We start from the raw sequence: 24615 nt of genomic DNA on the forward strand, positions 1-24615 counted from the left end.
TGCCTCAGTGCCTTCCATTTGACTTCACACCCTGCTAGACTCCTTCCTGGAAGGTCCTGCTGCCCCCTTGCCTTTCCTAGTTCCTGACCCATCACTATCTAGGAGACGGCTCTGACCCATTCCTGCTGGTCTTCCAGGAACTAGGCTTTGCATCAGTCAAAGTACTCAAATTCTAGTCTTACCAGAATTGAATTAACCCATCCATCTCATCTGTGGAAGGGAGGGAGTAGAGTGATTGACAGGTGGGATGCTGCATTGATGTGTCTGTTTATAGCCGCATTGCTGCAGTCTGGCTGGGCACAAATCAGGAGCCACTCAAGCAGGAACAAAATTTATTTTCGAACTCACTTGAAGGCCACCCACGCGGTCCTTCCAGGAACTCCATACACCAACCCACCTCCCTCCACCTGAATTTTTCCAACCAACAGGAACTCTCCTGCCAGAGCTGAACCGGAACTCCGGGAGAACTCAAAAGTAGCGCCCCGGAGGCAGCAGGAGCCGCCCTATTGCAAGGGTCTATATACAACTGAATACACAGCCTGTTTCAACCCAGCATCATCCAGTCACAGCAATTATACACAGCTTAACTTAATTTTCATCATCTTAAAGGCTCGCTGGCCTCACTCCTTCTGGCAAAATGCTAGGCGCCATCCCGACTGGGTTGTGCCTCTCAACACCGCATCACTGCAACTAGGTGCTGCCCTAGAAGGAGAGCCTCCGCGGAAGGGAATGACACACCTGAAAGAGCTGTTTACTTCTGAGTTAGCAGCTTTGGGAAGGTGAAGAAAGTTCTGTATGGAAAATTAGCACCTAGCTCAATCTCTAGGAATACAAATGGGGCAAGGTTCTAGTTGTGAGTACAGGAGTTATTGCCCTTATCAAGAGGCATGGGACTCTGGGCTAGAGCTATTGCCTTGGCCAACCTTATGTAATTTCTCCCTGCTGCCCAGCACCTCCAGGGTCAAGTCTTGGGGACCCAAAGAAGACATAAATGCTGCCTTTTCAGAGCTCCTTTGCAAGGTCCAGAGCAAAATGGCCTGAGGCAGGAGTGCTAGGAGGGATCACAGTTGCTTCTCTGAATCCCTTCTCCTATTCCCTTTCTCTAAGGCAATTCCAAAGATGCAAAGCAGGAAGGTGTCATTTTGTTCATTATTAGACTCTGGAGGCAGGAACCTTCAAAACAGCAGTATCTAGTGCCAGAATGGGGCAAGCACTTTACAAATATCGTTTCCCCCCATCATTGCAAACCAGCAAGGTAGGACTGTTATCATTTCGTAGTTGAGGAAACTGAGTCCTGGGTTAGTTGCGCCAGCAGGTGCCAGGTTGGGATTTTCTCTCATCAGAAGCCTATGCAGCACCTCGGGCAGAGTAGGCTTTCTACCTCTAACTCCCCGAAAGCAGGTGAGCCACCTAGAGGGGGCGATGTCAATCTCTCAAGACAGAGACGCTGGGAGGGCTAAAACCCTTCCTTCTTGACACTCCCATTCATGGGCTTGAGGGGCCATACTGGTTTTCGGGGATTCAGTTCTGGCGTCCTTTCTGAAGAGGGCAGCAAGTGCCCAGGTGATCCCCTCACCTGCGCTCGGGAGCTAGATGTCTCCGGAGAGGTGGGCCAGGAGAGGGCCACAGAAGCCCCCAGGCTGAGCGAATGCGGAACGAGGGGAGTGACCGTGGGCTGGAGTCACTCGATTTTTCAAGGACAGCCTTCCTCCGGGGCCAGCCGAGTGGGGGTGGAGTGGGAGTGCGCGGGGCGGGCCCGCAGTGGCCCTGGGGCGGCGGCGCCGGCCGGAGGGGGTGGGGAGGAGTAGCCGCCCTGTACTTCCCCTTCGCAGCTTAGCTCTACAACAGCCTGATTTCCCCGAAATGATGAGGCAGCGCCGGCCAATGGGCGCCCGCGCGGCGCCAAGGAGGCGGAGCCCAGTCTGGGTTGGGGGAATCCCGCTAAGTGTTTAGATTTCTCCGCGGCGCCGCGGCCTCGGCAGAGCGCGCCACTCCTTCGTCGAGGCAGGACGTGTGCCCTAGCCAGCAGAGCCGAGGCCAGCAGGATCAGTGCCCAGCCAAGGCCAGCCGTGCCCAGTGGACCCAAGACCCGGGCATCCTCTGCCTTATCTCCGCTTCGCGGTCCGCACAGCAGTCCCCGCCTCGTTGGGAACCTCGGGCGCCGCCAGCGGATCGCTCTTGCTGCAGAGGTGAGCCCGCCTTCGCGGCTGGGGGACCTGCGGCGTCGAACAAAAGGCGCGCGGGACACCAGGAAGTGGGGGCCAAAAACCCCAGCCCGGAGAGTCGCAGGCGCGCGGCGTTGCCCGGGCCCCGGCGCGGGCTCGGGAGGGCGCTGGAGGAGCTGCGAGCGGCAGCGCGGGGAGGGCGGGCCGCGGCGTGGACCGCCCACTGGCCGAGGTTGCCTGCGCTCGGTCGCTTTCGCAGATCTGCGTGCGCGGAGCTGCCAGGGGCCTCTAGGTGGCCCGGTACGTTGGTCGCGCGCATCCACACGCCATGTCAGGGAACTCGAGTGTCTGCCCGCGCGTAGGAGCCCGGTGTTCCTGGGCTCTGGCTTTTGCCTGTCACAGGTTGGCGCCCTTGCCCCAGGTTTCGGGCTGCCTGTGCTGGTGGCAGGGACTGGCTTGCTGCCCTTAGTGACTGGAGGAGGTCAGGACTTATATGGGGTTCATGGACCAGGGGGGTGGCAGGAGCCGGCGCCACAGGTGTTCCTCGAGCCACTTCTCTTGAGGAGGGGAACCAAGCCCAAAGGAATTGCGCGTCCTGGCGTCAGCCTTGTGGGCAGGGTGGCTGTCAGGTATAGAATGGGTTGGGGGGGGGCGGGGTGAGAAGGTGTCCAGGATCCTTGGGGACTGAATACCCATTAGGGAAAGTGCACAGCTTATGGCGACAACTCAAATCAGGGAAATTTCTTCTTGGCATAGGGGTGTGGGGGGGAACCCTCCCTTTTTAACGAATTTGGGTTTTGAGAGAAAAGTTTTGGTTTTAAGATATCTGTGTATTTGGTCTCTTTTCCTGCACTTAAGCCCTGAAGCCCTCACTTGTATGTCCACCTCCTTCTGAGAGGGCTGGGACAGGATGAAAGAAGGACCAGATGTTTTTGCCCAAGATGTTGAAACAATTTGGAGAGCAGTTTTATTCCAGTGCAGGCTTCCTTTCCCATGTTTGTTAAGTCATGTTATCTGAGGGCAGGAGAGGGTAAAGATCTGGGTGTGAAAATAGGGGAGATTAAGTGAACTCTGGTGGGACAAGGTAGTGACCAGGGATTGTTCAATAGACTCCAAAACAGGAGCCTTCTGTCTTCTCTTTACAGCCAACATGCCCATCACTCGGATGCGCATGAGACCGTGGCTAGAGATGCAGATTAATTCCAACCAAATTCCGGGGCTGATCTGGATTAATAAAGTGAGTGTAACTTTTTGGGTTTTTCTGCTACTGTTGTTACCCATGTTCTTTAGGGGACCAAAGCTTCAGATGCAGCTCAAAAAAGGGAAATGATAAGGAGGCAGGCAGATGTGTTTCCCAGTGGGTTCTGCAGTGGGTGTGCAAGGCCCAGGCCTGGGCCCTCTTTGCCCAAGTCCTGTCTTCTTCCCTTCTCAAGGTGTGGACAGTAACCCTCTTAAAGGCACCTGAAGTTTCCAGCAGCCAAACTCTCCCAGCATTTGCAGAGCTTGAGTTCTTATCTTCTCCCAGGGATACCCCTACCACACACACACACAGCATTCTTCAGGGCTCTGGCTGGGCAGATGATAGGAAACAGAGAGGTGGGTACTGCTGGGTAGGAAGGTGGTTGTCTCAGCAGAGAACCCAAGAACTAACCTTTTTCAGTTACTCTGACCTAAGAAGACTAACTGCTACACTTGGGGCAAGATAGACTCCGTAGACTTAGTATCAATAATAGTAGTAATAGCAATATTAGTATGCATAATAGTAATGGCCAGCAGTTACTATGTACCTTGCACCTTGCTAAGTATGTTACTTAACTTGTACCGTTTCATTCTCACAGTAGTACTGTGAGGAATGGTCCAAATAAGGACACTGAGGTGCTGAGAAGTTGATAATAAGATCACACAAAAACTGATAAAACCAAGCTTTGAACCTGAACAGTTTGATTCAGAAATCCATAGAGCTAGCCACCAGTAATAATGACAGTAAGACCTTAATCTTCATTTGTCAGTGTCCCCACACATGCTCTGGTTTTTACCCTCAGGTATATTTTCTTGTTTCAGAGAGAGGAAACTGTGGTGCCACAGGTAGTCACATTCAGGTCTGGCCCAGTACTCCCTGAAGGGTGTGATCAGGACCCCCTGTGTAGGAGCCAGTTGTCCCAGGTGTCCTCAGCAGACCCATTTAATAGAAGAGTTTCCATTTTTACTTCTGTTTTGGTGCTAACCAGCCAGAGCATTCAGATCAGTGCTCGGGGGAGAGGACTCTGTGGGTCCCAGCATATCTATAATGTGTATAGCGGTGTTTTTGCTGAGCTATTGGTACCACAGTCCATCAGAACCCCTCCTAAGAGATCCAGAGTGGCCTATTGAAGCCAGTCTCAGGACTGGTCAACCCAAACCAGATGGGGTGAAAAGGGGAAGTCAGCTTTTTCCCAGACCTGGGGGGCTGGGCATACTGAGCCACAAAGCCTGTGGTCTCTGAGCTGACACAGCCTCTGTGTATTTGTGTGTTGTTCAGGAGGAGATGATCTTCCAGATCCCATGGAAGCATGCTGCAAAACATGGCTGGGACATCAACAAGGATGCCTGTTTGTTCCGGAGCTGGGCCATCCACACAGGTGTGTCCCTGGGACTGTGTCCCTGAGAGCTAGGGAAGAAACAAGGGAGGCTCTAATATTCATGCAAAGGCTCTTGATGTCCCTGATCTCCCTGATATAGTGTACAGAATTATTGGGGGGGGCAAGGGGCAGACCCATATTTCTGAAGGATAAAATTTGATGTTTCAGCAAATTCTTAAAGGGATTTATAAAGCCAAAATCTTAGAAAGCAAAATAGTATTAATACTACTTGAGGGAGTTTGTGGCTAAAGTTCTCCCTGGAAAAAGAAGTCGCGAGCCAGGGCACTAAAAGAGATCCATATCTTCCTTTTTTCGAGGGGAAAAAAAGGTCTTTGGCTCAAGGACCACCTGGTTGATGATTGGTCTCTTTTTATCTTTAAGTGATGGGGCTCTTGGCCCAGCTTGGAATAGTCAGTCTACCTATTAGTAACTGTTCTTTGCTGGTCTCTCTGTGCTCACTCCTAGTTTGGAAGTATCAGATAAGCCCCAGTCCCTACCCTCTCTCTGGCTGCTGATAGCACAAGCAGGGAGACTGGGCATGGTCCAGGACACAGCACATTTTTGGGGGGAGGGGCACTCTAATGCATCTGTCTGGGCCCTTCACTGAGGCTTGGTGGATGTTTGAGCCAAGCTTGGATCTTTGAGAAGCCCCAGAGTCTAGAGCCTGCAGAGGGTCACTAAGGTTTCACCAGTGTGGGCATCTGGAGTACTTTTGCCTTCCTCCTCTCAGGCAAGGGGCAGCTGATGATCCATTTCACCCTCTTGCTCTCTAGGCCGATACAAAGCTGGGGAAAAGGAACCAGATCCTAAGACATGGAAGGCAAACTTCCGCTGTGCCATGAACTCCTTGCCAGACATCGAGGAGGTGAAGGACCAGAGCAGGAACAAGGGCAGCTCAGCCGTGCGGGTATACCGGATGCTTCCACCCCTGACCAAGAACCAGAGAAAAGGTAGCCAAGAGCTCTGGGTCTTTGGGGAGCCCTTGGGAGAAAGGGAGTAAGAAGGCCAGCTGGGCTGGCATTCCTATGCCGAGGTTGACAGCCTGTCTGTCCCACAGAGAGGAAGTCCAAGTCCAGCCGAGACACTAAGAGCAAGGCCAAAAGAAAGGTGAGTATGGTCCTCAGCAGCTGGGCCTTTTGTCACTGTGGGTCAGGGTGAGCAGTGGAGAGTGCTACAGTGGGCCTAAGCTGCTTTCTTCTTCCACAGTCATGTGGGGACTCCAGCCCTGACACCTTCTCTGATGGACTCAGCAGCTCTACTCTGCCTGATGACCACAGCAGCTATACAGCTCAGGGATATGTGGGACAGGACCTGGAGTTGGAGCAGGCACTTACTCCAGGTGAGGATGGCTTTTTATCTTGGGTCCAAGAGGCATTGTGCTGTCTTGGTAGCAGAGGGTGGCCTATTGGACCAGGCTGAAGGGTGCAGGGTGCCTGGTATCTTGCAAACTAACAAAGCACACATCCTTGACCTTTGGTTCCTGCTGATCCCCAGCACCATCACCGTGTGTTGTCAGTAGCACTCTTCCTGATTGGCACATCCCGGTGGAAATTGTGCCGGACAGCACCAGTGACCTCTACAACTTCCAGGTGTCACCCATGCCCTCCACCTCTGAAGGTTTGTATTGCTGAGTCCTGGTCTGTCTGCTTGACTGTTTGGGTCCTGAGAGGGGTTTTCTGAGGGAGAAAAGATGCTTAGAAAGCTACCAGCCATGGAGCTGATAGAGCTGGGCATTGTCTACTCCCAATTTCCATGGGCATGAAGCAAGCCCCTGGGATACCAGGAAGGCAGTTCAGAGTGGTCTACAGTACCGTGGTGGGCTGGGGAGAAGAGAGAAAGGAGCAGGGGCTGTGTCTTGATCTAAGGTTGCTAGTTCTCCTGGCTCCTCTGCAGCCCAATGCCTTGGAGTGAGGAAGGAAGTGAAGGGGTGGGAAGAGGCGTGACTTCATAGTTTAGGAGGCTGAGTCACCAAGCCAGTGTCTTGTTCTGGAATGTCCATGGCAGATGTCTGCTGGGAGGCCAGTGGTATGTGTGTGTGTAGGGGCAGGGGACTGGAACTGTAGGGCCAGTGTGATCTACTGCCATCCAGCATCTCTGCTCTTCCCCATCCACAGCTGCAACAGACGAGGATGAGGAAGGGAAATTACCTGAGGACATCATGAAGGTATAGCCCTTTCCTTCCTGGCTTTCTTTTGAAGTAGACATTTCTTGGTGAGGAGAGAGAGAATCATTGAGAGCTTCCAGATCAGAGGGTGGGCAGCTGCTGTTGTCCCCCGACTACTTGCATAGTCCCACAAGCAGCATATCCACTTGGTGGGGACCGTTGCCTTTCTTGGTTGGGAAAGACACTGGGTCGTGAAGGCTGGTGGGAAGCCGTGTCTCCAGTGAGCCTTCCTAAAGCAAACTTGAGGGCCCCAGACAGAGCTGTGAATCAGCCACTATCAGTGCCAGGTCCCTGGCCCGTGTCCTCAGCCCCAACATGCCCAGCCCTGCTAGTTTGGGAAATGCACATCAGGTTTCAATAATCAGTCTTTGGGATCTGTAATATGATGGCTTTAAAAAATTTTTTTAAGACAAATTATCCTTCAGTTTTTTTTTTTCTTTCTCTGCTTCAGTTTTAAAAATGAATACAAAACATTTTCAAGGTAGTTTTTCCCTGGCTCTGCCACATTAGCACAGAAAACTGAGATGTGGATCCAGTTCCTTTTCTCTAAGCTTTTTAGTTATCTTTTCTTATTATGCTAACTGTGCTTTAAGCCTCAATCCCAGTTGAGGGAAGTGGTGGAGATACTCTCGGAGAGGGCAGGAGTGGGAAGAGTGGGAAAATGACCCAAGGAGTAGGGCCTGTGTGCGTTGTGCCTCCCAGATCCAGGGCCTGGTTCTGACTGCTGCACATCAGCATCCATAAGAGAATGTGAAAATGCTCAAGGGTGTGGTCCTGGTTGGGAAGCCTTGGCTTATCAAGGGCAGGCCACAGGGTGAATCTTCATGGGAAGGCTGCTGAAAGCTTCTTGCTTTGTCTCTAGCTCTTGGAGCAGTCTGAGTGGCAGCCGACAAATGTAGATGGGAAGGGTTACCTTCTCAATGAACCTGGGGCCCAGCCCACCTCTATCTATGGAGACTTCACCTGCAAGGAGGAGCCGGAAGTTGACAGCCCTGGGGGTAAGAAATCCCTGGATCCTTATGGTTTCTTGGAGAAGGGAAACTCATGTAGTGAGTGGGGAAGGCTTGGGAGCAGGGCCAGGAGACAGTAAGGTAAGCAGCTATGTTCCTGTTCCCTGTGGTTTGCCTAAAGATAGTGTGTGCTTGCTGCTGCCTTGTGGACAGTGGAGGCTCTGTCTGTGACTTGGGGACAGGGCTGTGTGGATGTGGACTGGGGAACACACCTTATGTCCCCACCCCACTCCTTACATAACCTTCCTTCATCTTCTAGGAGATATTGGGCTCAGCCTACACCGTGTCTTCACAGATCTGAAGAATATGGATGCCCTCTGGCTGGACAATCTGCTGCCCCCAGTCAGGGTGCCCTCCATCCAAGCCATTCCTTGTGCACCGTAGCTGGGCCTCTCGGCCTCCTTTCTCCCTAGGCAAACAAAACTTGGCATCATGGTGGCTATGGTACATAGAAGCTGGACTCCTGTGGGCCCCTCGACATAGCAAAGTGTGACCCCACTGCAGGGATGGGACCTCTATCTTTGGGTCAGTGGACTCTCAGAGGACCTGGCAGGCCAGAGTCTGGGTTTGCCTTGTGCTGTAAAGCTGGCCCTGCCTCCTGAGAATTAGGGGTTGAGGTTCAGAGATTGGTGTGTCAGGTGGACTTGGACAGAAGTTGGCCTTCATATTTTCTCTGTGATCCCGGCTGCCTGGAGAGGGTCTCTCTGTCACTGAGTGGCCCTGCGGGGAACAGATCAGTGACCTCAGAAGAGAATAGCGCCAACTCCAGGGCTGGCTCTGCACTAAGAGACGATTGCACTAAGTGAATCTATTCCCAAAGAACCCCCTCCCTTCCCAGCTGAGCCCTGGGGACTGTTCCAAAGCCAGTGAAATGTGAAGGAAAATTGGGGTCCTGCAGGGTGGTGTCCCTCAGCCTCAGAGGAGTGCTGCCCTGCTTCATACTTCAGATGAGGGGCTTGGGAAAAGACATGGCACTTTTTCTTGTGGACCTTGCCACATTTCTTATTAGAAATGTACACTAATGTTTTCCCCAAGCTCTTGGCCTTCGCATTTATTTATACAGTGCCTTGCCCTGTGCCCACCACCCCCTCAGGCCCTGGAAGCTCTCAGCAGGTCCAGGCAGGGAAGTGTGAGCGTCTTGGTATGACTTAAAATTGGAAATGCCATCTAGCCATTAAGTCATGTGAGATCACATGTAGACATGTTTATAAATATGTATATATTTGTCTTTTTATAAAAAGTTAATTGTTTATGAGGGATGTGTCCTTTTATTTAGAAATTTGTAGTTAGTCTTGCTTTTTATGGAAACATTCTGATGGAACTCATCATTGGCACCGTGCCTGAGCCTGGGTTTGTTGAGCACTGACTTGTATCTATCATGCATCCTTTCAGTTATGGTCATGGAGGAGATGGCAGGCAGGAGGACAGTCATGTCACAGAGAATGCTCATATAAATGTAGTCACTTGCCCATGACTTTTCAGCCATAGCTGGGAGCTGATTCTAGGCTCCTGGGAACTGCGGAATGTCAGGTTTTTAGTTCTTCTAAGGTATATGCCATAGACTATGTGTCCTGCTGAACACCCAAGTTCTACTCCAAATGTCCAACAGTTATTATGGTACAATCACAGATGATCAGAACAGACAACCACCCAAAGAGTGTCCCCAAGGTGTGCTGTGATGGCCATCACTTCCTATCCAATTAATACAGTGATAGAAACACTCTTTCTATTCTGTAGGCACTTGCGTGAGCCACGTGTGCCAGTTGAGCAGTTTAAATGTGGCCAGTGACACATTCAGGAACAAGTTTAAATTTTATTTAGTTAAAATGTGCCTGCTAGTTCAAGGCTTAAATTATATGTGTGTGTGTGTGTATGCGCTGGGTATTGACCCAGGGCCTGGTGCACATGCTAGGTAAGCACTCTACCACTGAGACACATCCCCAGCCTTCAAGACTTATTTCAACAACCAACAATCACTCCATAGGTGCTGAACACCAGCCCTGCAGTGTAGTAGGAAATAGGTCCTTACACAAATGCATGAGGGAAACCTTGGCTGGCCTCACATGAAGCAGATTTTTAAAAATTCTATATCTTCCCAGAGTTCTGTCTGGGCTATTACACACAATCTTTATAAGGGGATATACTTGATCAGAGCAGTGGTTCTGAAAACTATTGTTAGGAAACCACTAATATATGATAATTCTCCCTTAAGGTCAGGCCCAAATTGTACAAAATGTCTGAGGGTGGAAGGTATGGGTTTTAATAATCTCTCTCCCTTGTCTGTAGCCCTAGGGCATTAATAGCACCCAGCAGTGGGTAAGTTGAGTGCATCACCAGCATCACCTAGGGAACAGGGTCATGGCAGTGATAGCATTGCTTAGGGATATGGATACATGTAGATACATCTTCCACGCTCAGTCCCAGAAATCAATAACTGGGACCAAGGCTCTGGAAGGAGTGTTGGCCCTTGGTGGGAAGGGAAGGCTAAATCAGAAAATGATGAGTAAATGGGAAAAATGGACAAAGTCTGACACATTTTCTGATCTCAGAAGCTGTGAGTGGTAGGTGCTCCTACTGGGTGGGTGTACGTGGGAGCCTGGACAGGCCCCCATTGTAAGCCCTGCACATCAGAAAATCCACTTGGGGTTTTCAAGAGTATCTTCACCTGGGGGCAGAGTGATGGACAAGATAGCCTTTTCTAGCTCTTCTAGGACCCAGTCTTTACCAAGAAGAACTAGACTGGTCAACCTCCTGTGGTTTATCTGGGATTTTCTAGCTGGTAGCATTTAGTTAATGATGGTGGGGTTTGGGCTTGTGAAGTCAGATAAAGTAGACTGAAAAGTGATGGGAGGAAGGAAAGAGTAACCCAGAACAAACATCAGTGCCTACTTCTGCCTTGTTTACTCTGTCTTGATCCCTGATGGAGATTAGGCAGTGGGTATTATGAAGTCCCAGCAGCTGTTGACGTCTCTCAAGTACTATCAAGCAAAATTCATCAATTACACATTACCAAAATGATAGAATTATGCCCATCAGTACCCAACCTTCAGAAAGAAGATGGAGACCTGCTGTCCTCCAACTCATGGGACTAACACCTTGGGATGTCCAGAGAAGAGTTGCCAAACTCTGCAACCTCTCTCCCAAGATAGGGAGGTCCTGGGGCTGTGTGGGATACAACCAGACCACCATGGACCTTAGCCCTTGCCTGGAAGACAAATATGATACATAAGACCCAACTGCTCACCTGAAGGTGATGGCTGTTGGTGGTGAATCCTTAACAAAGTGTCTGGAATGTAGCAACATCATTATAATTTGAGCCAAATCTGGGCCTAAAAGTTTAAGATCATTCTAAGAACTTGCCGATGCTTCTGTGGGTCATTCCTAAGAGTTTTGGTCTAAGCACTCCTGGTAGAAGCTCTTGATTGAGGGAGCTAGGCAGTCTTTGAAAGGTGTTTCTTGGGGTTGTGATGACATCATGGTCATCAAGTACCACTTTCCAATGAGATAAGCTAGCACGTGGGGCTCAGCCACACCAGCTAAAACTCCCACAGTGGGCTAAGTTTACAGATGTTTATTCTGGGTCAGTAATAAGAGTTCTCTTGCCTTGCTCCAAAGGTGTCACTATAAATGGACTGGTTTGTTAATTCGACTCATTTGGCAATGGGAAGAAAGCTACAGGCAAATATGCAAACTATCCCTTCTTGGTGTATCAGCTTTCTCAGAGAACTGTGTGCAGGATGTTGTGACCACCCTGACTTCAGGGATAAGATCTCTGGACATCTCCAGAGGTAGCCTGCCAAGGACAGAACTGAAATTCTGGGAAAAGCCCTGGGCTTGGTTGGAGGTGGAGTTCTTTTCTCCAGAATGATGCCTTCTGGTTGGTGGAACTGGGGCACGCCCAGGCTGTCATTCTCTAGGACCACTGAGTACAGATCCCAAAAACCTCTCAGGGATGCCAGGGAGTGGAGCAGGGGTTATGGATTTTTTTTCAAGTCACTCTTTTGGAGCACACAAGAAAATGTTTTTTCTCTGTTAAATGTAATGCCATTTCTTGGGCAGGACTCACTCTCCACACCCAAGATGTGTCAAATTCATAGGAACTCAGCATTAACATTCTTCTCCTTCTGCCAACTGTCACAGAGGCAGGAGGCCTGGGAAGGAATGGGGAACCTGCACATGCCTTATCCGGGGGTAAAAGCACTTGGCCGGGAGGAACTTGGCTTTATCAGCCACAGCTCCCTTGTGGGACTAAGTCTAAAGACTAGATGAATGGCCAGGTAGTTTTTTTTTTAGATCCAGGCAGCTCCAGAGTCACCCATTTCTACTGCTCATATGAGGTCAGAGTTGCAAAAGAAAGAAGCCCCTACTTCTGTGAGTTCAGTGGTGAGACAGGTCTATGGAGTCTACACTGAGTTTAATTTCAACTGGGGAGATCCTGGAGTCAATGATGCAAAGACATGGAAACTGAATGAAAGGGGTGGGGCAGTCACCCAGCTTCCTATTCCTCACCCAAGGAGATGACTAAAAAAAGACCTCAAAATTTGGCTTTATAATAATGTAGAACTCTGGTGCCCATTTTGTGCCAGGCACTGTGCCACACTCCCATATGCACCATTGCACTGGCACCCCCACTCCTTGCCATACACACATCCCTGTTCACAGACCAGGAAACCAACACTCAATAAGCATAAGGGGCTTGCCCAGGATGACTCAGCTCATCAGTATGGAGGTTGGATTCCAACCCACATCTGTCTGTGCCCAGTACCTGGGGTGGTTCCACAATATCAGGCTGCCTGCAGAGAAGGAAACTGAGGCCTGGGGTGGAAGCTCGAAAAAGTAGTCCTCTATGCCAAGAAAATTACCTGGTGGACTGAGGATGTATCTCCATGGTAGAATGCTTGCCTAGCAATCACAAGGCCCTGGATTCCATCCCCAGCGTGGAAAAAAATAAAATGAAAAATAAAAGCATCTGGGGACCTTGATGGAAGATAGCAAAAGCTGGAGCTGCTTCAGGATAGCACCCCCCTCCCTCCCAACACTCCAGAAAACATGGCTCTGCTGTTCACAGGCTTCGGGGGCCCCAACAGGGTGGGGTTTGGATTGGCCCTCAAGAGAAGCAATGCCCCACCTATACCCAGGAGGCCACCTGCAGTTTCGAGGGGGTGGGGCCCTAGGGCGCTGTAACACAGATAGATTTGCAACTTGGCCTCTGTGCAGAGGGCAGCTGAGCCTCACAAGTCTGCTCCAGAGGACTCTGGCCTGCCAAGTCTCAGCTCCAGGGATCAAAGAGGCCTTTTCAGCCATGTTTCTGTCAGAGCAAGTCAACTTGTTCTTCTACTCTAAACCAGACCTCTGGCTTCTCTGAGCCAGCTGAATTCATGGAATGAGGGAGTTACGGGGACACAGAGTTGGTGTGTGGGATCTGGGTTCCATTGGGAGGGGAGTCATTAGTCCAGAACTGTGAGTACTTTTCTGAAGCTATGAGCCAGGCAAGAAGTCCTGTTGTGTTGGCCTCACCAGGACAATGGTGCACTGAGGTGGGGACTGCTGACACTGCCTGTGGGAGATGGAGGGTAGTTGCCTCTGCTGGGGACCCAGGGCTCCCCTCCAAGAGCTCCTGCTGGGCTTGTTGAGATGGGGAAGGGAACTAGAAGTCCAGAGGTTGGGACAGCCACAGCATGGGTTAGGGCCTGGCATTTCAATGTAGTATGGGGGCAGCGGGTAGGGAAGAGGGACTTGAAGGGGTGTCCAGCCGTCCCGGACTAGAACATCCTGGTGACTATTCACCACCACCCTTCTGCCATAAAGGGGCAGGCAGCCAGAATTCTGGGCCCAGGAGACGATCTGCCCCTAAGTGTGTGGAGGGGTCTTGCTTCAGGGCACTCGAGGATACCCCATTTTCAGCTTCTGGCTATTTTAAGACTTGTACAGTGTGGCCCTGGGGCCGTCCCTTATCTGACCTCTGGCAGTTCTCAGGCAGTCTCACCATCTGGTGCTGGGCTCTTCCACCTGTCTTTCACTTCTCATGTGGTCTTTAGGGTGCCCAATATCTCCAACCAGACTTGAGGGTCCCCAGGGGCAAATGGCTCCTCTCCTCCGCATTCTCCCACTTGAGAGCATCTCCTGCTGGCCTGTTCACCTTCTCGGCTCTGAGTCCTTCCTTAAGGGACAAGCCTGGCTGGAGCCCCAGGGTGCAGGGGAATAGGCTGAGAGACAAGGGGGTACAAAGGAGTAACTAGCCCTGTCCTTGCAGTATAGCCCTGGGCAGAATATGCATGACCAATTAGCAGGCAAGGTCAATGCCCCAGAATAAGGGCCACTGTGTGCACACCATGCAGCACAACTGGCCCGTTTCCCTCAGCAGGACTGGAGAGGGAGGGCTGAGTCACCAATGACTTTCTTTTATTGAAAACATACACAAATAAAAGGAATATGGCTTAGTTGTACAAAAACGAAGAAATACAGGTAGAAATAAAAAATATTTATTAAAGCCACCCTTAATAGACCACCCAGAAGTGACCAGGTTGCTATATTTTTAGAGGCTCAGGTGAAAATGCACTTTCTACTCTCTCCCATGCTATGGCTAGGAGCTCTGTGCTGTTGACACAGGCACAGTCTATACAGCTTGCGACTCTGATGGGAATGTCCCGGCACTGGCTCAGGGTCCTTCCTCAGCTACCAAGTCTCCCTTGCATCCAGGAATCCAGCTATGCAAGGTGCGGTGTGATCCAGAGCAGGTTTGCAGGTTCAAAAGGCCTTGCAGATAAGGTGAGCAACTGTCTCAGTCTGCTCAGGAATGAGAGTTTCCCAGGATTTGGGACTTGCATTGCAAAAAGTGAGGAAGTCCTAGGCAAACCAGGGCCAGCTGGTTATCTTACTTGAGGGTGAAAGGCTTTGTCCAGCCCCCGCGTTCTGTTCTGCCAGCAGAACCTTCTGCAGGAATCCCAGATCCATCAGGCCCTCACCAAGCAGTCCAGGGACAGAGGTCTGGCTTAGGGGCCTCACTTCCTTGGGAGCTCTTTGAGGTCCCAGCCTAAGGCCCAGAGAAGGACAGGAGAAAGGAAATGAGCAAGACAGGCTGTTATTACCTGAGAAAGGTGAACTGGGGCCAGAGATCAGAGGGAGCCAGGGATGCACTGGAGTGGCTCTGGTATGTGGCTGGATGCCCCTCCAGTCCTGGAGCTGGCCTCAGACTGAGTGTCCGAGTCCTCAGGGGCTGCACTTTGGCCCTAGCCCCTGAAAAGTGCAGGGTGCCTGGATGAGAAGGGCTCAGCTCCCTGGGATCCCCCAGACATGGTACATAAGCCTTGCCTTCCTCCTCCTCCATGTCTGGGTGTGGTAGGCCAAAATGGTGCCTGGTGGAATCAAGAAGTCCATCTCCAAGTGAACGAAGCGTGTGAATATGCCATGTTATGTGGAAAGAGGAATTAAGGTTGTTAATCAGCTCACTTTAAAATAGATCAACTTGTATTATCTGTCTGGGTCCAATGTAATCACAAGTATCTCTAATAGGGAAGAGGAAGGCAGCAAGGGTGAAACCAGAGCGTGGCATTATGTCAAAGACACCGCTGGCTTTGAAGATGGAGCAGGTGGCACAGGCCCAGGAATGCAGGCAGCCTCTGAAAGATGGACATGGATGATGGATTTCTTTACTAGAACCTCCAGAAAGGAACGCAGCCCTGCTGACACCTCAAGTTTAACCCAGTGAAACCTGTTTTGGACCTCTGACCCTCAGAATTGTATTGTGTAAGTCACCAAATTTAGGGTGATTCATTATAGCAGCGATAGGAAATGGACACATGGGGGAACCACCTAGTGATACAGCTGCCCCAAGTCCCTGTGCCTTGGTTGGAGTCAGCCTCACAGGGTAACACAGCCCCGCTGGGAAAGACCTCCTCTGGTTTGGGAGGCTCGGGAGGGAAGGGAACCTTGGGCAGGAAACAGAACCTCCGTGTCTTGGGTGGGTCAAGAAGGATGTCCCCAGGAATAGTGCCCCTACTGGACACTTCTACAGGAAACAGGGCCTCCTTGGGCCCACTCCCCAAACCTCACTCAGAACTCAGATATAGGTTCTGAGTCATCCCAGATGAGTTGCCATGAGGTCAGACCACCCAGGACAGCCAGTCAGAGCCTGTAGGGCTTGGGTAAAGACCCCCAGGATGGAGTCCATGGCCCCTTCACACACCAGTAATACAGCGTTCTCAGTCCTGGCCTCCCTATCTCAGGGGTTCCGATTTGGCTCAGGAAAAGCTGGAATAAAGGAAATCACTTAAAGGAAAAGTCACTGAATTGGACACATTTGGATTTGCATAAAGTCCCTGCTCTGCCACTTAACTAGTTGGGTTGGCCTCTAATAAGCCTCTAGACTGCTCCATCTGTAGAGTGGGCCCAGCAGCACTGGTCGGACCTGCCTCACAGGACGTGTGAGTCTCAGGTGAGATGCTGCCCGGAATAAGATGCTGTTGTTACTGAAAAACAAGGATGATCAGAGCCCTAAGTGCCTTCTGGTGGAATGGATGATCACAGCATCGTGTTGGAAAAGGAAGGGTGAGTGCAGACTCATCAAAACTGTCTCGCCCACAGGCAGGAGGCTGTAGCTGGGCCAGGGGAGAAGAGGAGCTGGCCACAGCCACCGCGGCACAGCTCACACCCACCGGATGCTTGACAGAGCCAACTTGCAGCCCTGCAGGATGTCCTCTCAACCACGGCACATGCACACATGCACACTGGGGTTTTGCACTTTTTAATTTTTAAGGAAAAGATTTTCTAGAGTTCCTCTGCATCAAAAACAGTCCCTCCTCAGAAAACACTCTGTTATGAAACCATACGCAAAATAATTCCAACCTAATGAATATATAATGAATATATAATATATAATGGAATACATAGGGAGGAAATACATTATAATACTAATGGTGATAATGTCTAGATAGGGCATTATAGGTGATTATATGTCTATACTTTAAAAACCTCTACAATGACCTATTGCTTTTATAATCAGAAATATGTATATATACATATGTGTGTGTATATATGTGTGTGTATATATATATGTGTGTGTATATATATGTGTGTGTGTGTGTATCTATCTATCTATCTATCTATCTATCTATCTATCTATCTAGGACACCTTCCAGGGGGTTATAGACTGGGATCAAACTCACCTTAACTGGATTCTACCAATGCAGAGGTCCTGGTCCTGGGACTAGTCTTTACTGTGTGACCTTGGAGATTCACTGTTTCCTCGCCTTTGTCTGCCTGGGGAGAGAAAATGCTGGAAAAGATGTTCTCTTGATCCTTTGCAGCTCAAAATGGAACCATGTGCCTTGGTCTCATCGAAGCTGCTCCACACTCAGCTTCCAGTGCCTTATGCTTGCCTGGAGAGCAGGGCAGACTCCTCACTCAGGCCTCCAGGTTGCTGACCACCTCCCTTCCCAGCCTGCTTCTCCCAGACCAGCCCTGGGAGTCCTGCCCCCTGGCCTTTGCCTGCATTATAATCTGCAATTCTCGGAGCCCTGCCCTTCCTTGAAGAACAAAGCCTGGCCAAGCCATGAGGAGCCTGCTGGCCTGCAGTGACTCCGGTTTCCCCCAACTTGTGCTTAACAATAGCGACCAGTTATTGATGGTTAACTTCAGGTCACAGCACAAAAGTGCTGCTATTTAATTCTAGGCCATCAGAAGCTCTGTAGACTAAAATGTGAACAGCACACCCTGGAGCATGGTGATCTTATTTGATTCTTTTGTGCCTCTGGATGCATTGTTAGCCCCATTTTAAGATAACAGACTCAGAGAGGTCGAGAACTCACCCATGGTAACACAGTGGGATTGTGGCAGAACTAGGACCACACATGCTAGGCAAGTGCTCTGCCACTGAGTAACAGCCCCAGCCCCAGCCTCAAGTGCAATTTTTTTTTTAACTCCCACAATAGTCTCCTCCAACTACTTACATTCTAGCACCTGAGTGTGTGTTCCCAGTTGATCATATAGAAGGTACCCAAAGATGTCTGGTCATGGAGGTGTTAATCACAGTGAGTGCAATAAGGGTTTATCATTCAATCAACAAGTCTTCTCAGAGTTTCCTGGGAGCTCTGGCAGGCAGGGACAGGTCTATTCTGTTCATTGCTGTATTGGCACCTAACAGTCTTTGGCACATAGTACATGCTCATTAAATGCCATAAATGATTGTCTGTTCAAATAATAAAATAACAAAGCAAATAATACTAGCTAACATTTAAAGAGTGCTTACCACCAGCTAGCTGCCTCAGGGAGTTTTCAGGCTCATTGAGGAGAAACAACAGTGCTGTTGAGGGCTAAGCTGCAGGTTTTTACATCAAAATAGCACCTATGTAAAGGCCAAGAGAACACCAAAGAAGCAACAGGCAGAAACTCTGAATCTTCCTGCAGTGCCTGAGGCCATGCCAGCGGCCATCACCGTTACAACTCAAATCCCCCAACTGCCAAAGCAAGCAAGAAAACCCCAAATTTCCCTCCACATCTCTGTTTCTGCCCATTCAGACCACATCTAGATACTTTTGTGTCTCTCCAGATTGGATAATCAGTATGTCGAGGGCCAGGGGTGAAGAGTTATGGATATTAGTCATATTTAGTGTGAAGAAGAGAAAGGAGGGTCATCTTTAACATCTGCCAGGATGTACTGTGTAAGAAGGGCCCATGGGCAGTAGCCTTGGGCACCCCTGAGGAAGCTGGATCCAGTTGCCAGGGCTGTCTGGTGAGGGACTGGGAGATCCAGAGAGGCAGGGGGCCCAGGGGGTGGCTCTCGCAGCAGGATCCTAATGGACCTTACTCTCTACAACACACGCGACAACACACTTGCTTGCCAGCACTTGTTAATTACAGATAAGGCCCATGCCAGCCTAGGGAAATGAGGATAAAGAAAATAAGGTCTGCACCCATGGAGAAAACCAGGTCCCTAGGGTAGAAAGTCCGGAAAACCTCATCCTGTGGCCTTGGACTCCTCACAGCACACTCTGTAGCTTCCAGCATTGGCCATTGCTCAAGGCCATTTCTTCCTTGCATTCTGCAGGGACCAGGCATAGGGTGGATAATCAACAAATACAGGCATCTCTGAAGAGAGGGTCCCAGGAGAGGGACTCAGCTGAGTTGGCACTATGTGGGGGCAAAGTGGGGCTACATCTCAGGCAGGGTCATTTGCAGGATTCCCTCTGCTCCTTCAAGTTCCCTGAAGTTCGGACAAGTCCTGACCATGGTCTCTCCTAGCTCCTGTTCCCACACCACCAATCAACAGGATGTCCTCCTGTTCTGCATCCCACAGTGGTCTTTAGCTTCAATCAGCAGTGACAGCTTTAGTGCAGTAAGCAGTGTCACTCTGCAGTGCTGTCCCCAAAGAGGCACAGGGTGGGGAAGAGCTCCCTGTGCATTCACAGCACTGTTCAGAACTAGAAGATGTTCACATGCTTCTTTTTTTTTTTTTTTTTTTTTTTTTGGTACTGGGGATTGAACCCAGGGGTGCTTAACCACTGAGCCACATCCACAGCTTTTTAAATTTTATTTTATTTTTTAATTTTGAGACAGTATCTTGCTAAGTTGCTTAGGGCCTCACGAAGTTGCTGAGGCTGGCTTTGAATCTGCCATCCTCCTGCCTCAGCCTCCCCAGCTGCTGGGATTAGAGGAGTGTGCCACGGTGCCTGGCAGCTATACTTTTTATTTACTTTTTTTTATGGTGAAACAACAATCATGCAGAAAAGTATACATCACATATGTTCGGTTTTAACTCATAATCATAAAGCAAACCTTTTTATAACCACACCCAGGTCAAGAGACAACACCTCAAAATCTCCCCATGTGTCCCTCCTATTCACAACCCCAACTCTCCTCTGCGGCCAAAACTAAAGTGACATTTGTGATCATTCCTGTACTTTTTAGGGGTTTGATCTCCTCCAAAAGTGTGCTTAAGAATCCAGCCCAGTTGTTAAAGATTTTACAAAAGGAATTAGACCACCTACAGTCTTTTACTCGTTGTTTTGTTGATGAGAACCCTTCGTCATTACAGTATTAGTGCAAAATATCTTGTCCATTGATGCTCAGTTCACTTTTTATTTACTTTTTTTTTTTTTTTTTTAATGGGCAGCGAAGCCTGTTGCTAAGGTCACTGTGAACCTCTTTACTGCCGATGGGTGTTTGGGCGCTATCTCGTGCTGGTGCACACAGAGCAGATTGTGAGAGGTGGGATTTTGGCTTATAAGATATCTGTGTTTTCATCTTTTTAAAAAAAATATATATATTTTCAAGTTGTTGATAGACCTTTATTTTATGTGTTTATTTATTTGTGGTGCTGAGAATCGAACCCAGTGCCTTACACGTGCCAGGCAAGGGTGCTACCACTGAGCCACAACCCCAGCCCCTGGTTTCCATCTTTTCCAGATCATTTATCAGCCTATCCAGAAAACGCTTCTCAGGGGAACAGTGCTGTAACTCCTGGCACGGTCTGGGGTAGAGGAGATGACAGATGGCTGCCCTTACAGCTGGACACTTCTACCTTCTGGCCCTAGAACTTCGACCCCTCCAGCCCAGCCAGCCCTGTCCCCTGAGCAGGCTGAAGCCCTCAAGCAGCAGGCTCCTCTCTGGCCTCCCCACATCTGTGATGTAGTTGGGTGGGGGTAGGAGAAGGTTAAGAAAAAGGAAGTGGAAACCAAATATGAGGGCCACAGTGAAGTCTGGTCCACAAACCTCAATGTTTCAGCATTACACTCTGTGAGAGAGCAGAACGTGCGAGCTGCTTGTGGCGCATGCCGTGGGTGGGGCACCGGGGCTGCTGTTGCTGAGGTGTGCAACTGGACAATCCAGCACTTTGCACTAGGTTTCCAGGCATAAATCACTCAGTGCAATCCTCGCCCAACCCTGTGAGGCACAGGTATTATTGTCCCCGTGTCTCAATATGAAGACACTGAGCCATAGAGGTGTCAAGGTGACAGTGCATGCAGTGTGCTGGCTAATAGCATGGGATGCACACTTGTTTCAATTGGGTTTAAATTGTGGCTTCCCCACTTCTTAGAACCTTGGGCTAGTACCTATTTCCTTTAGCCTCAGTTTTTGCATCTGTAAAATGGGACTCACTGACTCCCAGGGTTGTTGAGATAAAAGATACAAGGTGTTGCAGGTACTTAGCCAAACTGCCTGGCACAAAAGAGAAATGAATGGAACTAAACCAGGCAGCACTAATGAAATGATTACTATTGTGGAGTTCAAGGTTGACAGCCAGAGCTTGTCCTGGCAAGATGGGATCGGGCTGCTAAGGCCAGGGTGCTGATTGGGTGCTGTGAGAGCATTCAAATCAGGTGGACTCTGAAACACAGGCACCTGGGCTGTCCTCTCTTTCCACCCTGCCCCCGTCCACCTTTGTCCAGAGTGCTCCTAGTGCTTCAAAGGCAGTGATTTGTGACAGAGCTGGGCCCCTGCACATGTGGAAGTGTCACCCAGCTTGGGTGCTGCCTCCGGAGGCCCCATTGGCGGGCGGCAGCAGTGGCAGCCAATGGGCAGTGACGCCTGTTGCTAAGGTCACTGTGAACCTTATTTGTCCACATGGGGCTGACCCTGCATTCACCTCGGAGAACCCTGGGAAACGCCAACCACAGATGTGAAATATGAACGTCTCAAAACCACAACTGCATTTCCTCTGAGAAAAGATTCAGCTCTGCTCCTCTCCAGCCTGCCTCTCTTGGGCTGGACACCTTTCAGACAATGGCTTACAACCTCAAGGGAGTCCTGGGCAGGCATGGATGTGAGAGGGGAGGGGTTACTGCACAGTGGCCCTCCGACCCAGCAAGACCTCAGAGGCATCTGTCCTTACCCTGACAACTGCCAACCCCTGCCCAGGTTCCCTCTGCACACTCTGAAGGCCTGGTCCTGGCCCCACTTCCTCTAGCCTTGGGAAGCCGGCTAGTGTGAGGGAGATGCATGGCAGAGAGGGAGGAAGTGGGCTGGCTCTGGGGCCCTCACCATCTGCTTCGATGCAGCCTACAGCTCAAACGGTTGGTGGTTTCAGTTTGTCACCTCCCTTGGTACATCTTCTAGCCTAACATTAAATAACTAAAACGGTTGTCCCACCCCAGACAAATGTGGCAGGGAAACTGAGCTTCAGGATATCCACAAAACTCTCCCAGGTTCCTGACTGATAGTCTGGGACCTGTGCTCGAACCCATCATCTCATTAGACCCTCACGATTCTGGCTAAGGGAAAAAAAGCTGCCAATGATGAGTCCTCACCACACGTCAGGAATGTGAATCCACTCCACTCACAAAATTCACTAGAACTGCTTCCATTTTACAGAAAAAGGCGGTGGGGGGGAGAGGCAAAAAGAGATTTAGTCATGGATTCAAGGTCATACACAGCCTACGAATCACAGAGTTGGGTGTTTATCCAGGTAGTTCAGTTCCAAAGTCTGCCATATTATCTTCTGTTCGATCACCTTTCATGGAACACACAAGAACAAGCCCCATTTGCTGATGAGAAAGTGAACCTGGGAAGACAAATGTCAGGGTTGCTTCCTCCATCCACGTCTCCCAGAGAACCATCTGCCAGCCTCCTTCATCTGCCTTCTGCTTTAAAAATCATGGTCACGTCCCAACCCCAGTTTGTCTCCTCTCAATCCACAGGCTGAAAGTGGCCTATCTTTTCTTGGTGGCCCAGGGAACCAAGTGTCCCTGATTATCTACATGAGGCTATGTGAAATTCATCTGTGTAGCTGGGGGGTGGGGAGGGGGCAAAACCAGGGTATATACAGATCCATGTCATGGGAGGCTGTCCCACTTAAGCCCACAGCCCTCAGAAAGTGCTTGTATATACTGGGAGAGTCGAGGCAGTCCATGGGCTGGGGGTGAGGAGCTGTGGGCAGCAGAGCTGGAGCATTTGTCCATGTCTCTTGAGCATTCTCAAATGAGGGTGCTTGGAGGGCTGGGATGGGGTCTGGACACTGGAACCTGGATGCAGGCCCCCTGCTGGAGCACTGTCTCTCTGTTGGTCTTTCGAGGCCTGTCCTCACTCGTCAGATGTGTATCGGTTTTGAGCACCTACTGTATGCTGGGTCTACTCCAGGGCCTGAAATACACAACGAACAACCCAGACCAGACCTGGGTCTCAAGGAAATTTAGTGATAATAGGCAGACATTAGGCAAATAACCATGGAGATAATTCACAAACATGGGGCTATGAGAGGGTCCTTAATTTAAGGACTGTGAGGACTTCCTCTTTCAGAGGCAAGGGACAGGACGGAGTTGGCAGGTGGAGATGGACCTTGGCTGCTCCCCCTGTGCCCTCCAGGTTCTTCAGGAAATCTGTGAGTACTGTCAAAGCTGCCCCAAAGCAGTGCCTTTGCTGGTTTGTGCCTGGGTGAGCACAAACAAGTGTGTGTGTGTGCGCGCGCATTGGGTGGAGCTAGAGAAGGAGCCCAGGGTTCTTGATCTTTGATCCTCAGTTAAATTCAAACTGTTTGAGGTGGCACGTCCTTCCACCAACAAAGTCCTGTGTGTAGCGGGGATGGCAGCCTGTACAAAACGCCCCGATTAGCAGAGAGCCTGGGGCCCCTTCTACAGTACTGAAAAGCTTTCAGTGTGAGAATGAAATTAGCGATTCCTGGAGAGAGCAGCCTGTCAGGGCCCACAGTGTGTCGGCCAGCCCTGCAGCACTGAGCCACCCCCACACTAGGCTGCAGACCAGTCACCCCACTGCCCTCACTGAATGGCATCCTTCTCCCTCAGGGACTGTCCCCGTGGAAAAGAAACCCCAGCATTCGGAGGTGTGAGGCTGTGATTTCCAGTTTCAGTTTAGAAGCAGATCTGCCAGTTTTCCACTTGTCATTGTGCCCCAGGGCACCACAAAGGAACTAAGGGGCAGAAATACGGGTTCCAGCCAGTGTCCTGTTCCCTGGAGGCTCCCAGAGGGCAAGCACTGGCAGAACCCAGTGAAAGTGCAGGTACCTTGTCTGGAGTCTCTGAGGACATGGGTTAGGGACCCTGAGTGACTGACTTGGCTTGGGCATTCCACTGTGGCAGTCCAACCTCAGAGACCATCAAACAAATCCAAGACCCTGGAGGCATGGACATGTGCTCCCTAAACACCAGGACATGTGCTCCCTAAACACCACCTTTTTGTTCAGTATCCCCTCCCCTTCCTTTTCCTGCCTGGAGCTGGACACATCTCAGATGGCAGCTCTATGGGACTCAAGGTCTCTAGGAAGCTCAGGCTGTGGCATTCACACAAACTTCTCTCTTCCTCACACCTCAAATTTCCCTTTAAGCTGCTAACTTGTAACAGACATTAACAGGAACAAAAATAAGAAAGCAACATTCTATTAATTAACATTCTCTAGGTCTTCTGTTTTGTCCATTGCTCCCTTTATTTACAATTTAAGGCCTAATTCCAAAAGGTTTTGAGGACATTTAAATCTATTTTCTGTGTGCGTGTGCATGTGTGCTCAAACATGAGAGAGTTCTGATGCACCCCTGCCCTCATTTGATCTGAGAGGGAACTGGTGGAGAGGCCCCTAGTCAGCCTGGCAGATGTAGATCTTTCCTAATCTCTAGGGCAAATTTGTTCTTTGGTGTTTCTAGTATCAGTTTTTGATCAATCATTAATCAAAGTTGCAATAAAAAGATAATCTTCTCAGTACTGGGCTGTAAAGA

General features: G+C 50.1%; 2 protein-coding genes across 6 annotated transcripts in view; one reads left to right on the forward strand and one right to left on the reverse strand.

Moving 5' to 3' along the window:
- The window catches only part of LOC144377970 (uncharacterized), a 124810-nt gene that overhangs the window by 44409 nt on the left and 55786 nt on the right, over window positions 1-24615 (reverse strand). The window lies entirely within an intron of this gene.
- Irf1 (interferon regulatory factor 1) lies at window positions 1835-9207 on the forward strand. Of its 4 annotated transcripts, none has more exons than XM_005335778.4 (10): window positions 1836-2189; window positions 3311-3402; window positions 4684-4783; window positions 5557-5733; window positions 5841-5890; window positions 5990-6122; window positions 6278-6400; window positions 6898-6947; window positions 7810-7945; window positions 8217-9207. In XM_005335778.4, the coding sequence occupies exons 2-10, from the start codon at window positions 3316-3318 to the stop codon at window positions 8339-8341; spliced, it is 981 nt and encodes a 326-aa protein (XP_005335835.1). In that variant the 5' UTR covers window positions 1836-2189; window positions 3311-3315; the 3' UTR covers window positions 8342-9207. The 4 variants fall into 4 exon arrangements, with proteins under 4 accessions (XP_077907138.1, XP_005335835.1, XP_021589266.1 ...); XM_021733591.3 differs by lacking the exon at window positions 1836-2189 and adding an exon at window positions 2417-2567; XM_078051011.1 differs by lacking the exon at window positions 1836-2189 and adding an exon at window positions 2420-2465.

Source organism: Ictidomys tridecemlineatus, chromosome 1 (assembly GCF_052094955.1).
Source record: "Ictidomys tridecemlineatus isolate mIctTri1 chromosome 1, mIctTri1.hap1, whole genome shotgun sequence".
NCBI lineage: Eukaryota > Metazoa > Chordata > Mammalia > Rodentia > Sciuridae > Ictidomys > Ictidomys tridecemlineatus.